This window comes from Elgaria multicarinata, chromosome 1 (genome assembly GCF_023053635.1).
Source record: "Elgaria multicarinata webbii isolate HBS135686 ecotype San Diego chromosome 1, rElgMul1.1.pri, whole genome shotgun sequence".
In the NCBI taxonomy this organism is placed as follows: domain Eukaryota; kingdom Metazoa; phylum Chordata; class Lepidosauria; order Squamata; family Anguidae; genus Elgaria; species Elgaria multicarinata.
Window position 1 is genome coordinate 112029133 of NC_086171.1, and position 13326 is coordinate 112042458.

General features: G+C 41.6%; 1 protein-coding gene across 1 annotated transcript; it reads left to right on the top strand.

The window, feature by feature from the left end:
- Positions 1–5215: 5215 nt before the first annotated feature.
- RGS2 (regulator of G protein signaling 2) lies at positions 5216–11503 on the top strand. The gene is made up of 5 exons (XM_063134938.1): positions 5216–5361; positions 7200–7301; positions 7427–7488; positions 9652–9818; positions 10425–11503. The coding sequence occupies exons 1-5, from the start codon at positions 5252–5254 to the stop codon at positions 10617–10619; spliced, it is 636 nt and encodes a 211-aa protein (XP_062991008.1). The 5' UTR covers positions 5216–5251; the 3' UTR covers positions 10620–11503.
- The last annotated feature ends 1823 nt before the right edge of the window (positions 11504–13326 follow it).

A 13326-nucleotide genomic window follows, 5' to 3' on the forward strand; every position in this document is an offset into this window, starting at 1 on the left:
AAAGCGCTAAAAGCACCTGAAGATTACAGCAAAAGCAAGGTCTGCGTTAAGATAACAGGAAGTCAGAATGACAGGGAACTGAATTTAGTTGTGTGCATGACTCCAAACCTTTCCTTTGGTTCTATTTTGGATAACGTTTAGAGCTCAGTTTCAGGTTGTTCCTATTTTAAGCCCAACTGGTTTGTCTGCTCCAAGTAAGTGGGTGGTGGTTCTCACTTGTAGGTTTTGTCACATGCCAGTTAAAGTTTATGAGGTTACTCAAGCAGTGCTGGAAGATTACCATCAAAGCCATTTCAGGGCAAAACAAGGCTTTTGCCCTTTAACCCCAGGAGACATCTGTTCTTGCTCCAGTGCACTGGGTATACGCACTGGATCCCCATTAATAATAATAATAATAATAATAATAATAATAATAATAATAATATCCCACTTTTTGCCCAATGCTGGGCCTCAAGGCGGCATTGCAAGATTTAAAACATATACATTAAAAACCTATAAATGCAAATAAATACAAATACAAAATACAAATACACAAAAATTAAAAATATATTAAATAAGTTCCAATATTAAAACATTTAAACATTTAAAACAACAATGGTTAAAAGTCCTTGGCACAGACAGAGATCCAGATTATTCACCGAAACAAAGAAGTTTTTGCCTGCCTCCTAACAGGCAAAACAAGTCTAGCTTCCCTGGGAAAAGAGTTCCAGAGCACTGCAGCAGCCACCGAGATGAACTCACAAACTTTAACACACACCTCTTTTCTCTTTTGAACAGATGTTGGGAGGATGCATTTCAAGCAAGTGTGCTGCAAGGGTATGAGTCACCCTTCCACATGTTACTTCTTTTCAACTGCAACCCCAACCAGGATATAACACTTTTAAAGCAGTTTGAAAATGGTATATGAAATGTGTTGTTACAAAGTAGCTCTCTTGTGAGTGAGCAATACTGATTCCACCTTGAGGCACAGGAATGGGACTGAGAGCAATCACACAAAGCTAGGTCAAGTAATCCGTTTTCTAATAGACCTCCTAAATGCATTCCCCAGAAGCAAAGGCGGGGGTAAAATTGAGCAGAATATGAATGCTGGATGGCAAGAGTGATATCTGGTAATTTACCTGGTCACACACATGCTAACGTGTTGCTATTGTTAAATTCTAGCCTGGACACCTATCTTTAAGACAGTCATTGGTGTGTAGGGTCATCTTTTGTTTTGGTGTTTCTGGCAAGCCATCATCTCAAAATACCCTCTTTTGTTACATCTTTCTCCCACAACAATTAACATCACTTCTGGTGCTTGTGAGCAGTGATGTCACTGCTTTTCTCTAGATTGAGAGTCAGTAACCCTCTTCCCTGAGGCATGGGGCCATGCTGCTGAAACCACTAGATGCCTTACCCCCACTCCCATAAGGTGCCACACTGCTGCCCAAATTGCTGAGTCTCTCCTCCTAGAGTGGAGGCTTCTGCTCCTTCCTTCTTCTTCACCTGAGACCAGGAGTTGCAACACTCACCCATTCATGTCTACGGGAAAGGGCCTTCACCCAGGGAAAGGTGTATTGCTTTTAGAGATTTCCTCTACTCTTTCCCCTGCTGTGTGTGTATGCTGTAAGTCTCAGGAAGTCAACTCACACTCTTGAAAATACTTCCAAGTTTCCACTTGCTCAGCTAATTTCCCCCAAACTAGTGCATTTGAATCTGTTTAAACCTCAATAAATGTGCCATTGTGGCGTTATCCTCTTCAATGGTGTAGATTTCTTTAGGTAAGAATCGCCTTACTTAGCCACAGACGCTCTATTGCCAACGTCTAAAGATTCCTTATAAGCGGGTGTGTAAGTCTCATTAGAACGTGTGCAAGTTTGTACACAGGACTAACGAGAGCACATCACATAACAGTGTCCTGGGCCCCAACAGTTGTCAGTACCGTTTTAAACTGCAACTGTAGATGTCATGCAGCATGCCTGCTGATGGAAATCAGTGTGGTGGTGAGTGAAATTTTTCTCTCATTCAAATCCAGAATAAGAAATTTGAACTCTCATGTTATTCAGTTTTACTGTAATGCCACACTTTGTCATGCTAGTAAAAGGATAGTGAAGAATGTTAGACAGGGTGACCATATGAAAAGGAGGACAGGGCTCCTGTATCTTTAACAGTTGTATTGAAAAGGGAATTTCAACAGGTGTCATTTGTATATATGGAGAACCTGGTGAAATTCCCTCTTCATCACAACATTTAAAGCTGCAGGTGCCCTGCCCACTTTTAAATCTGGTCACTCTAGTATAGCTCCTGCAGCTTTAACTGTTGTGACAAAGAGGGAATTTCACCAGGTTCTCCATATATACAAATGACACCTGCTGAAATTCCCTTGTCTATGCAACTGTTAAAGATACAGGAGCCCTGTCCGCCTTTTCATATGGTCACCCTAGAAGAGGGACACTACTTCCTGTTATATCTATCTTTGCAACTTCTGATGTAAGCTACAAACAGCAAAACCACATGGCTCAGATGCTTCATAAATCAATACAGGACCTGGTCAACATAGGCCATCTTTGCTAGTCCCAACCATCCTCCCCATCTGAATTTGAAAGGCCTGAAATATCAAGGAAAACTGCGGGTGCAACAAGGTAAGTTCTAAGAAAGAGCAATTGTGATATTGTACAACATTGTAACGGATCACCAGGCAGATCTGTTAAGGCATTAGCCTTAGCTTCCAATTTCCTGGCTTTGTAGAACTTGAACCATCAGGACCCATAACTCTGGCCCCAAACTGGCAATTTTTTAAATATATCATTTTTTATACTGCTTCCCACATTATCTAGTATCCTTCCCCCCCTCCCCCCACTGATAAAAATCCAAGCAGAATTTTCAGCTGTGGTATGGTTCTGATACAAACTCTTGTAGATACTGTCCCCAAAGAAAGCAGTACTGTAAACAACAGTGCAATGTCATTGCTTTCCTGGGGATATTTTGATTACATCTGGTTTTAGTGTATTTAATACTGAAGCAATAAACATTTCTATGCATTTCCTCTCCTGTTTTATGCGCCCTCTGAAAGTTTTCAGGACCGGAGAACATACAGTATTAAGACTAAAAGTCTCACATTAGTCCCTGCTGGCCAAAGATCCTTATAGCAGGAAATAATCTCAAATTTATGAGCAGAGTGCAAGTTTAAAGACAAATAACTGAAATTGAAGAGGTTATACACAATTCCTCACATACAGAGACGCTTAACGCCTGACAAATTATTAAGATTTTTCATCCACAAAAGGAGACAGTGCAAATAAAAACATGATATTCCAAACATTCTTTGCCATTCCAAACATTTGCCAATTTATATAGTGGGATAACACAGTGGTTAAGCAAACAGTGGATAGCAAAATGCCCAGTGCAAATCTCAGTTAATCAGAGGATGGATTTAGGCAAGCCACTACCTACCTCCAGAAGCCTACAATATGAGTATAATACAGGCCTACTTTACAGGATTGTAGTGAAGTTTACTTATGTATGTGAGTGCATGCGTGTATGTATGAGACAGAGAAATGTTTGGGGGATTGAATAAAAGTGCTGAATAAATAGTAAAGTTCCAATTCTCTGCACGGCTAGAGTGTTGGACTGGGAGTTGGGAGATCTGGGTTCTTGTCCCCACTCAGCCATAGAAACCCACTGGGTGACTTCAGGCCAGTCACAGACTCTAGGCACAACCTACCTCGCAGGGTTGTTGTTGTGAGGATAAAATGGAGCAGAGGAGGATTATGTATGCTGCCTTGGGTTCCTTGGAGGAAAAAAGGTGGGCTATAAATGCAATAAAATAAATAAAATAAATAAATCATTCTGTATGTGTTGGATTTCTGTTTTGCAGCTCACATCTGCTCCACTGAAAAGAACAAGTTTCTTTACACGTTTAAAGAGCTTTTATGGGGGGGGGGGGGGGGAATGACAAAACCCTGAGTATTTCCCAAAAATAATGAAAGACCCACATTTCAGTGTGTGAGAGAGGGAAGTCATTTCCCACAGCCTTTTCTGCAGATATATTGACTTAGACCATAGCTAGACCTAAGGTTTATCCCTGGATCGTCCAAACTTGTTCATCTAGGTGACACACAGGGGATCCAGTGCTCAGGCAGGGGTGAACCCTGGATGATCCCAGGATAAACCTTAGGTCTAGCTGTGGCCTAGGTGAAACACAGGGGATCCAGTGCTCAGGCAGGGGCGAACCCTGGATGATCCCAGGATAAACCTTAGGTCTAGCTGTGGCCTTAGTATAAGGACAAGCACAGGTTGTAGAAAACAACATACAGAAACGCATTCTTGGCTAGGTTCAAAATCCAAGCTATTGCTCCCAAATATGGGTGCCATATACAGAGATCTCTCCGGAAAGGCTTTTGATACAGCTCCGGGGGGGGGGGGGGGAGGCAATAAAGGAGTGGCATTAACAGTGCAATCCTATGTATATCTACCCAGAAAAAAGTACCATGGAGTTCAGCAGGTCTCACCCCCATGTGTTTATAGTATTGTGGCCTAGCCCCATGCACGGTTACTTCTAAGTCCCACTGTGTTGAATGGACTTTCCATCTTTTAATAACTATGGCTGATGGTTCTATTGCAAACCTACAGAGCCTTCACGTCCTGCCTTGGGGGTGTTTTGTGTGTGTGCATGTGCGCGCATCCCCAAAATATAAAATGTGCTGATGCAACCCAGCTCCGCTCACATCCATAGATGTTATCTCGTAATAGCATGATTAGCGCCATATATGGCTTTGGCCATTAACCTACTTGTGAAAAAAGGAACAAAAAGAACCGATTACATTTTTAAAAAAATAAACACGTTGCAAACGTGTCTCCAAACTGCAAACGACTCATTGTGATGTCTATTTCTTGTCTGTCTCCAAGAGCCCAACAAGCAAGCCGTTTAAAAAGTTCTAACCTAATTTTTAAAAAAAACCCCAAAAAAAAGTTTATTTTAAAAAAAACCTTGCTAGGGAAAGGAAGAGAAGCTTGCAACAGCCCGGCTGCTGCTAAACTAGATCACTTCTCTGCGTCAGAGCGTGTACTTACAAGCACCCTTTGCTTACGAACGCCTTGTTTGGGAGGTGTTCTTTGATTTGTCCCTTGCCTCAGCCAATTAGCGTACGGCCGAAGCCCCTCCCGCGCCCTCCTTCCTGCATAAAAGAGCCGCCTGGGCTGAACAGCCGCTAGAGTGTTTTCTAGTGTAGCCTGCGGGGAGGAAAGGAGAGCCGTCCTACACGCAAGGAGTATGCAGAGTGCAATTTTTCTGGCTCTCCAGCACAACTGCAACCAAATGGAGAGAAGCGCCAGCCACTGCCACAGCAAAGAGGAGAAAAAGGGGAAGATGAAAAAAACGCTGTAAGTTTTGGGATAGTTGGTTTAAAAAAACAATAAAAAAAAATTATTATTATCTTCCTTTTCTCGCTCGTAGCGGGTTATTATTATTATTATTCCAGTGGGTGATAACTAGAAAGGCTGGTTTGCCCTTTTTCTTTCAGAAAACGATCCGTTTGCATAAAGCATTAAAGTTATGAGCAGAGTTGTTCTAGGTAGTGGTTATAGCCTTAGGGACAACACTCGAAACTTACTCGCTGATGTGATCAATGGGTTTTCCTTTGCACGCCTGCGGTTCTGGCGAAGGCGGTTTGCAAGGTTAGAAGTTGCACAGGCTGCTTTTTGGCGAAGAGTTCTGTGCGCTTCGGAGGCTTTGCGTGGTCCTGCGCCGGCAAGACCGGAGGATATTCTTAGCTGTGTTTTAGAGCAAGGGATGCGGATGTGATTGGTATCTGTTCTGGGAATAAGCATGATGTTTGTAGTGTGTTTTTCAGACCATCCTAGAGTGTTCTTACACTGCGAAGTCCTGTGCTGCTTTAGGCTGAAGTTAAGTCTCGCTATGTTCAAAGGGTCTTTCCCAGTAGTAGATGTGCTTGAGATTGTAGCTGAACTCTTTTCTATTGAAGTCAATGGGAGCTCAGAAGTGCTTGACGGTGGCTGAACCATGTCTCTTGCCTTTCTGTGGAGTTATTTAATAATAATAATAATAATAGCTGCTGAGTTTCAGGTTGGCAAAATTATGGTATATTTGCATGCCTCTTGGAAATATATTTGCAAATTCAGATCTGCAAACATTCTTAACTAAAATCAGAACTAAGTCAGATTCTTTTGAAAGAATCTTTCCTTTTAGTGTAAGGAGTCACGAAGTTCAGTTATAGGCTAGACTTTTGTAAATCTGGCTAGTTTTTCCCATTGGATGTTGCCTATGTCTTGGCTTGATTTTGCAGAAAAGTCGTTTAAAATAAATTTCCCCTTTCAAAAGTTGTATGGCATGCTTGTGCAAGATAGCAAAATCCTACAAGGATTTATTGGCTGCTTTGCATCATTTCTAGAGATGAATGGAACAAAAGGTATTTGAAAAGCATCCTGGTTGTAGGTTAGAGCTGGCAAAGGTGATTTGTCTGCCTACCTTCTGCAGCACCTTATTCTGAGGATGTCACAGTGTTGTGCCAATATTAAATCAGCCTGCAGCATGCTAATAATACAGGTTTGAAAGTTGAATGATTTCCAAAGACCAGGAAAGAGAGAATCCTATGCATGGGGGGGTGGGGTGTTGGAAGTAAATTCCATTGAATACAATTGGATCTACTCACAAGGAAGTGTGCATAGAGTTGGGTTTGGAGGGGTGGGTAGCCATATATAAATCCTACCTTTCTATTAAAAGGGACTTGAGAATTGCAGTCCAGTTCTCAAAAATCTGGCATATGTGGAACAGGGTGGCACGATCAACAACTCCAGAAAAAATGTTGCATTGAGCATTTCAATCTCAGAATATGCCACTGACGCTACCAAAGCAAGTCTTCTGAGTGGTCCTTGTTGGTTTGCAGATGCAGGCATCAAGTAATGAATATGCAAGATACGAACTGCATATGTATGAATTGGCTACCAAGGCTCAAGCAGGGTAGATGGAACTGTCTTACCTCAAATACAATGCCTTTCAGTGGAGTTGATTCATACATTCAGATGCCAGCCATCAAGTGATGAACTAAAATGTATGTGCATGTGTGAACCAAGTGCCTGAAGTTAGCAGTGTAGATGCTATGCTAGAATGTTCACTGACTGCATATTCTGATTTCTCTGCATTTTTAAAACAAGGCTACAGTTGAACTTACTTGATTTTTTCCCCTCTCCTCTCATCCTAGCATGAAAGATTGGAAATCAAGATTGAGTTATTTCCTGCAGAATTCTTCTAGTTCTACCAATGCAAAGGCCAGCAAGAAGGCACAGCAAAAGGCACATTTCAGGTATATATTTCATTTTTCACACAGTAGATCTTTGATTCCCACCCACCCCAGTATTTTAAATCTATCAAATAAACAACAAAAGTTGTGCTCTTATTTAACAAAATATATATTCTGTCTCTTTACAGACCATCTCCAGAGGAAGCCCAGCTCTGGTCGGAAGCGTTTGATGAACTTCTGGCTAGCAAATGTAAGTTACCCTAAGGAGTGAGGCACTAACTAACCAAAACAGAATGGCATTTCTGTTCTTTTTGATGGTTTCCCTTGGAAAAGATGCTCCATCAGATAGGAAAAATCTCCTTCTTTGCACATCAGAATACTGAATAGACATTTATGCTTGTGGTTTGCATACTTCAGCAGGAATTACTTTGTTTTTACTATAATCCTGAGATCTACCAACCACAGCTTGGTGCAAAATAAAGGTTTAGAATTAAAGAATTATGGGCCTAGGACTTAATTTTGAGGACCAGAACTGAATGGAGTTCATAGTCCTGGCATGCACAAATCCACTCCTGGTTACCACAAATGTTTTTCATTTTTAGTAGTGTAATTTGGAGCAGGAGTCAGTGACCTGGTGTGTATGATCAAAAAGCCCACTATGGCTTATTTAAGCTACTGTGGGCTGCAACTTGTGCATGGGGCCATTTTGTGTATTCAACACCCAGCTGGGGCTTGTGTCATGCAAACCCAGGGACTGTGCGTTATGCATGGGTTAAACAAAATATTCAAAACCCAGCCGGCACGTGCCACAGCCCACTTTGGCTTAAACAACCCACCGTGGGCTGTCTTGATTGTTGCAGCCACAAAGATTTGCACGAAGTCCAGAAATTCAGAGATCTACCATTAGATCTAGATCTACCTTTTGCCTGGACTTGCTTTTAAATAATCAGCATTTCAAGCTGCCTAGGGGCTGAAATTCATAGAAAGAATTTTCCTTGTCATGCATAGCTCCGAAGCACTTCCCGTGGCAAGAGCTGGCTCATGAAACTGTTTTTATGCGGCAATCCCTGTAGTTAGCCTGTATTTTTAGCTGGCCTTGCATTCCTTTGGAGCGATGTAAACTGGAGGATACATTTGCAGAGCTCTTGAATGTGGCCATACAGTGTGCAGAAGGGTGCTCACACGACTTGTTCTTGTAGGAGTCAACCCTGTAGGAAAGTAAAACAGCCATGTGTGCAGTGAGCTGTACCTGCTGGGCTCCACTCTTGCATGAAACGTCTAGTACTGTGAGGAAGAGTTAGCTACTATTCTAAATCCATCCCCGTAACCTCAGGTGATATATCCCTTGTAGCGTCCCTCTGGCATCTTGTGGGTTCAACATGCATCTGCAACCCCCAAGTTCCCATGCTGGCCACCTGGCCCAAAATCTGGTGGTCATGGGGTACCAACTCCTTTGCAGGTTCAGTTAGTGTCCTTTACCTGGGACATGATCTTCATGCAGTCTTGAACTTTAGTTAATTTTTAAAAAAAGAAAGCAAGAAGCCTGTTCAGTTACTGTGCCATATTCTGAAGTAGTTCTTCCAGCCTTGAGAGAACTAGAAACTTCCAAAAAAATAAAAAGCAAGATTTTCAGAACCTTTCCTAACTAAATTAGGGAACCTCCACAACATAGAGAAAGTCTTAGGGCTACAAGGCGCTTAACCTTAGTCTCATTCAAAGCTCTTGCAATCTTCAGGAGCCTTTGCCATCAATTTAAATGGTCCCTGGCTAAAGATATGGCACTGGTCTCCTGCACGGAGATGCCTCTACTATTGGTTACTATGAGCAAGAAAAGCACACATTGTGCCCCTGTACACTTCCATTCATGAGATGCGTTCCTGCAAGCCTTGTAAAAGTGGATTTTAGAAAAGCTCAGTTCACTGTGCAGCTATGCAAGAGAATCCACATTCTTGCTTATCTAACAAAACAAAGGACAAATCTCCTTAATTATGTCACATTTGCCGCTGGGTGGACTTTGAGTCACCTTTTCCATTACAGTTGTCTTCCAGGAGTTTATAGCCGCTCCATAAACATTTACTCCAGCCTAAAGGTTAATATATATCAAACTGCAGAGGAGAAGTTGTACAAGATTCCCTTCCTCTTTTTCACTTCAAAGGCATTTTCGGAAAGATTTTTTTAAAAATAGTGTTGCAAATTTTAATGTTTAAATATGTGGAAATTGGCCAGTTGCTTGAGACTACTCAAATCTTCTTTTTTTAAAAAAAAAAATATGTTCTGGTACATTTAATTTAAATCTAGAGAAGATACAGACAGAACGAGATTAGGACCTGAGAAAGGAAGAGAAGTATGTATATGCACACAACATTCCTGGGATTGCTTTGAGCTAATCCATCTTTTTCACCTTTCTTTGCAGATGGTCTGGCAGCTTTCAGGGCATTCCTGAAATCTGAGTTTTGTGAAGAGAACATCGACTTCTGGCTGGCTTGTGAGGAATTCAAGAAAATCAAGTCCCCTCAAAAGCTGACTGCAAAGGCTAAGAAGATTTACAGTGACTTTATTGAAAAGGAAGCTCCCAAAGAGGTAAGCAGAAAACCCCATATATATATAAAAAGTATATCATAACTTTCTGTTCTGCCTGTTCAATGTGGTTGCTAGAATCAGGAGTGTTTTTTTCCAGGGCTTGGTTTCCTTAGTTACGGGGCATTTGGAATTATCCCCCGGGAGGTATCTACTTGGAAAATGTGACGTCAAAATTGAGAACCCATATGAATTTTTAATCTTAGCAGGCATCTATAGACTCTTACTCCAGAACATCTGTTTAAAAAGTCCACATAGATTGTCAGTTCTGATATATCAGTTTCCATGAACAATTCTCCATGGGAATCTGTTCAGGTTTTTTTAAATACAACTCAAAATAGCCCCTAAAAAAGCTTCCCCCAACCTGGTGCCCTCCAAATCATTCTTAGCCATGACAGCTAAATGCAACCTCTGTATTTTGAGACAGTCTGCCTCTGATTACTAAGTACTTGGGGAAGCAGTATAGGATGGTTGTCCCACCTACAACCTGGGTGCCTTAAGGCATCTGAATGGACACTGTGGGAGAGAGTGATAAACCTAAATGAACGTTTGGTCTGATCTAGGGTGGTCTACACATCTGGTTACAAATTCTTTCTCCTTTTATTTCAGATCAACATAGACTTTCAAACCAAGAACACTATTGCCCAGAGCCTCCAAGAGGTAACGCATACTTGCTTCAGTGCAGCCCAGAAGAGAGTCTACAGTCTGATGGAGAATAACTCTTACCCACGGTTCCTGGACTCCGAATTCTACCAGGAGTTGTGTAAAAAGTCCCCTATTAGCAGGGAGCCTCAGGGGACCTGAACTCTCAAGTGCAGCAGGAAAGAAAAGAGAAACCAAAGAGCCATTTTTGCTCATAGAGGAGGAAGACATTGCCTTTGCAAGACTTGGTGGACTCTGTAAACTGAATGTACAGGAGATGTGCTCAAATGTAACTTTAATTTTTCAGTGGATGGACGTATTGACTCTGGCAGTCTTCCAACTCTCCGGTATTGAAGAGGAAAAACAAGCAAAACTGCTGGACAGTTGCTACGGAAAGTTGACTTTCCATATAAAAACGGCATTGGGAAGGAATGTGTTACGCAGTACCAAGATGCTGTTGGTTGTCCAACTCCATGTTAACCTGGATGAGCTGACACTCGAAGTCAGATAAGATCAGCCTCCACTGTCAAAAGTAAACCAGCTCTAGAGTTGCTCTATACAGATAGATCCCTTCTGGGACTTGGAAAATGCTGTTGAGTAATTAGCTGCCTTTCTAGTTTTTCTAAACAATCTCTAAGCTGCCTTACGCAGGTTCTATTCTCTACAGATCATGCAACTGTCCACAAACTGTAGCAGACTTCCATATACCCGGTGGACAGACTTTCTGACGTCCCTGCATAATTTGATGCAGATTGGTAAAGAGGAGATTGGCTGCCTTAAAAAGCAAAGTATACTGACCAGATAATTAGCTAGGGTCAAAATTCTGCCTGAGCTGAGATGCAGCTTGGAGCAGAATTTGGCCTAGACTTCAAATGACAGCTGAGTATTGTGTCGGTGTGTGTGTGTATAAATATATGTATATAAACGTTGGTTGTGTTGTACACTCCTACAAATGCTGAAAGTACTGACTTAAGAACAGACAAACTTCAGTGAAGTTGTCTTTTTGAACAGATAAGTTTTAATAAATTATTTTTATTTTAATAGAACATCCTTGCACTTCCTTTTATTACAAACCAAGGTGAAGCAAAGAAGTGGGCCAACTTTTTGAAGTATTTCAAAAGATCTCAAAGCATCACAAAAAGCAGAAGTTCTAGAAATGTCACAGTCTCTTGCAGCAATTCCTGTGATGCAGGATTAGTACGCTTTTTGTCATGAGCTTCCCTTTGCAGGAGTTTGCTTCTTCGGGTGAATAAAAGGACAATTAACATGTTCTTTAAGAACACCTAGAAAAGATACAGTCAGTATTCCAGAAGATTCCTTTGCTAGGTTGCAGCTTTCAGCTACAAGAGGGAGAGGAGGGTAGATAAAGGGACCAGTGGAAGCCAGATGGCTACCTATCCTACATGCCTTGAAGTGACAGACACCATCTCCAGGCAAAAACCTGGTAACCCTTGGAACAAAAGTTCTCAGGCAAGAAAATTCTGGTCTCATAATACACCTATGAATCGAAGCACATTTTAAAATGCAAGTTAGCATTAATAATACTCAGGAGTGGGGGATTTGCACTTTTGCTGCATGTAAGAAAAGACAGTTGGGATGGGGTAAGGTTAAAGCCCAGTCTACACCAGGCTTCCACAACCTGGTAGTACCAGATATCTTGGGGACATGACTCCCATCACCCTCAGCATGGCAAATGGTGAGAAACACTGGGAGATGTCCAAAACATCTCCCAAGTTTGTGTAGAAAGGCTGGTCTACACAAACTTGAGGTAAAACATGCTAGACCAAGCCACTTGCGATGGCCATCGGGGTGAGTGGAATAGCATGTTAGAATGAATGCTCTTCCACCAAACTAGGTTTCTTCTTTTGCAACATTGGCGAATACTTGATGGCTTTAGCCCTAAATAGTGAGAGCTCTAGGCATGGAAAAACAGACTTGATGAATGATAGGAAAAGAGAAGAAAGCCCTTTTTTTTAGCTTGTGCTATTAATCAAAACTAGCCAATGTATCTGAAACACTGCTGCTCCCGTAACTGCCATTAATTTCGATATAAGAGCTCTGCCACGATGAAGTGGTTGCTTAGCAACAATATTTGGCAGTTTATACCCCACAGGCACCTCATACCCGTCTGTTGTGGCTTAGAAATATTTTGAGCTTTTCACCCTTTAAAACAACAGATTAGTATTTTTCAGGGAAAGAGAGTATTTAGATCCAGAAAATGGAATGGAAAAAAGAGCAGCAATACTTCGTTCTCATGATGAAACTTGCACACTGTCGGAATATATGATCTGAATTACTTGTCCTAGCCTGGCCATTGTTGAAAATGGAAAGCTGACTAAATGGGCCTCTTGAGGCAGTTCTTAAGACTTTCACCATGAACCCAATGGGAGGAGGCCTATACAGTCCAAGTGGAAAAACACATTGCCTTTTTTGGTTTCCTTGTCAAGGATATTTTTTATTTTATTTTTTGGTAGCACTCCACCTCCCATCTTCCCTCTTTGTTTTCACCTTTTCTCTCTCTCCTGCCTAACAATATTACTAAATGAAGAGAAGAAAACAGTGGTGCTGCTCTCGTGCAATCCATCTTTGTCTAGAAATGACCCACCAGCAAAAAATGTTCCAGATCATAAAGCTGCCAAGGTTGTGGCAGGTCTAGTTGAGGCTCCTGAGTAAAAAAATAAAAAAATATTTTAAACTGTGATCATTGGGGGAGGGGGTTTCACCAATCTTCCCGAAATTTACAAGTGCCAGAAAGAACTGTAATTGGTGGAGGTCTGAGGGAGAAAGAAGGGGTTTTTTTTGGGGGGGGGGGGTTGGAAGCAAAACAAAACCCTCATTCCATCAAAAGTGTCTTTGAGAAAACGATTAG

Coding starts and splice junctions, on each gene's coding strand:
- RGS2 (XM_063134938.1), top strand. CDS start 5,252: ATGCAGAGTGCAATTTTTCTGGCTCTCCAGCACAACTGCAACCAAATG. Junction 5,362..7,199: donor GGGAAGATGAAAAAAACGCT/GTAAGTTTTGGG, acceptor CTCTCATCCTAG/CATGAAAGATTGGAAATCAA. Junction 7,489..9,651: donor TGAACTTCTGGCTAGCAAAT/GTAAGTTACCCT, acceptor CTTTCTTTGCAG/ATGGTCTGGCAGCTTTCAGG.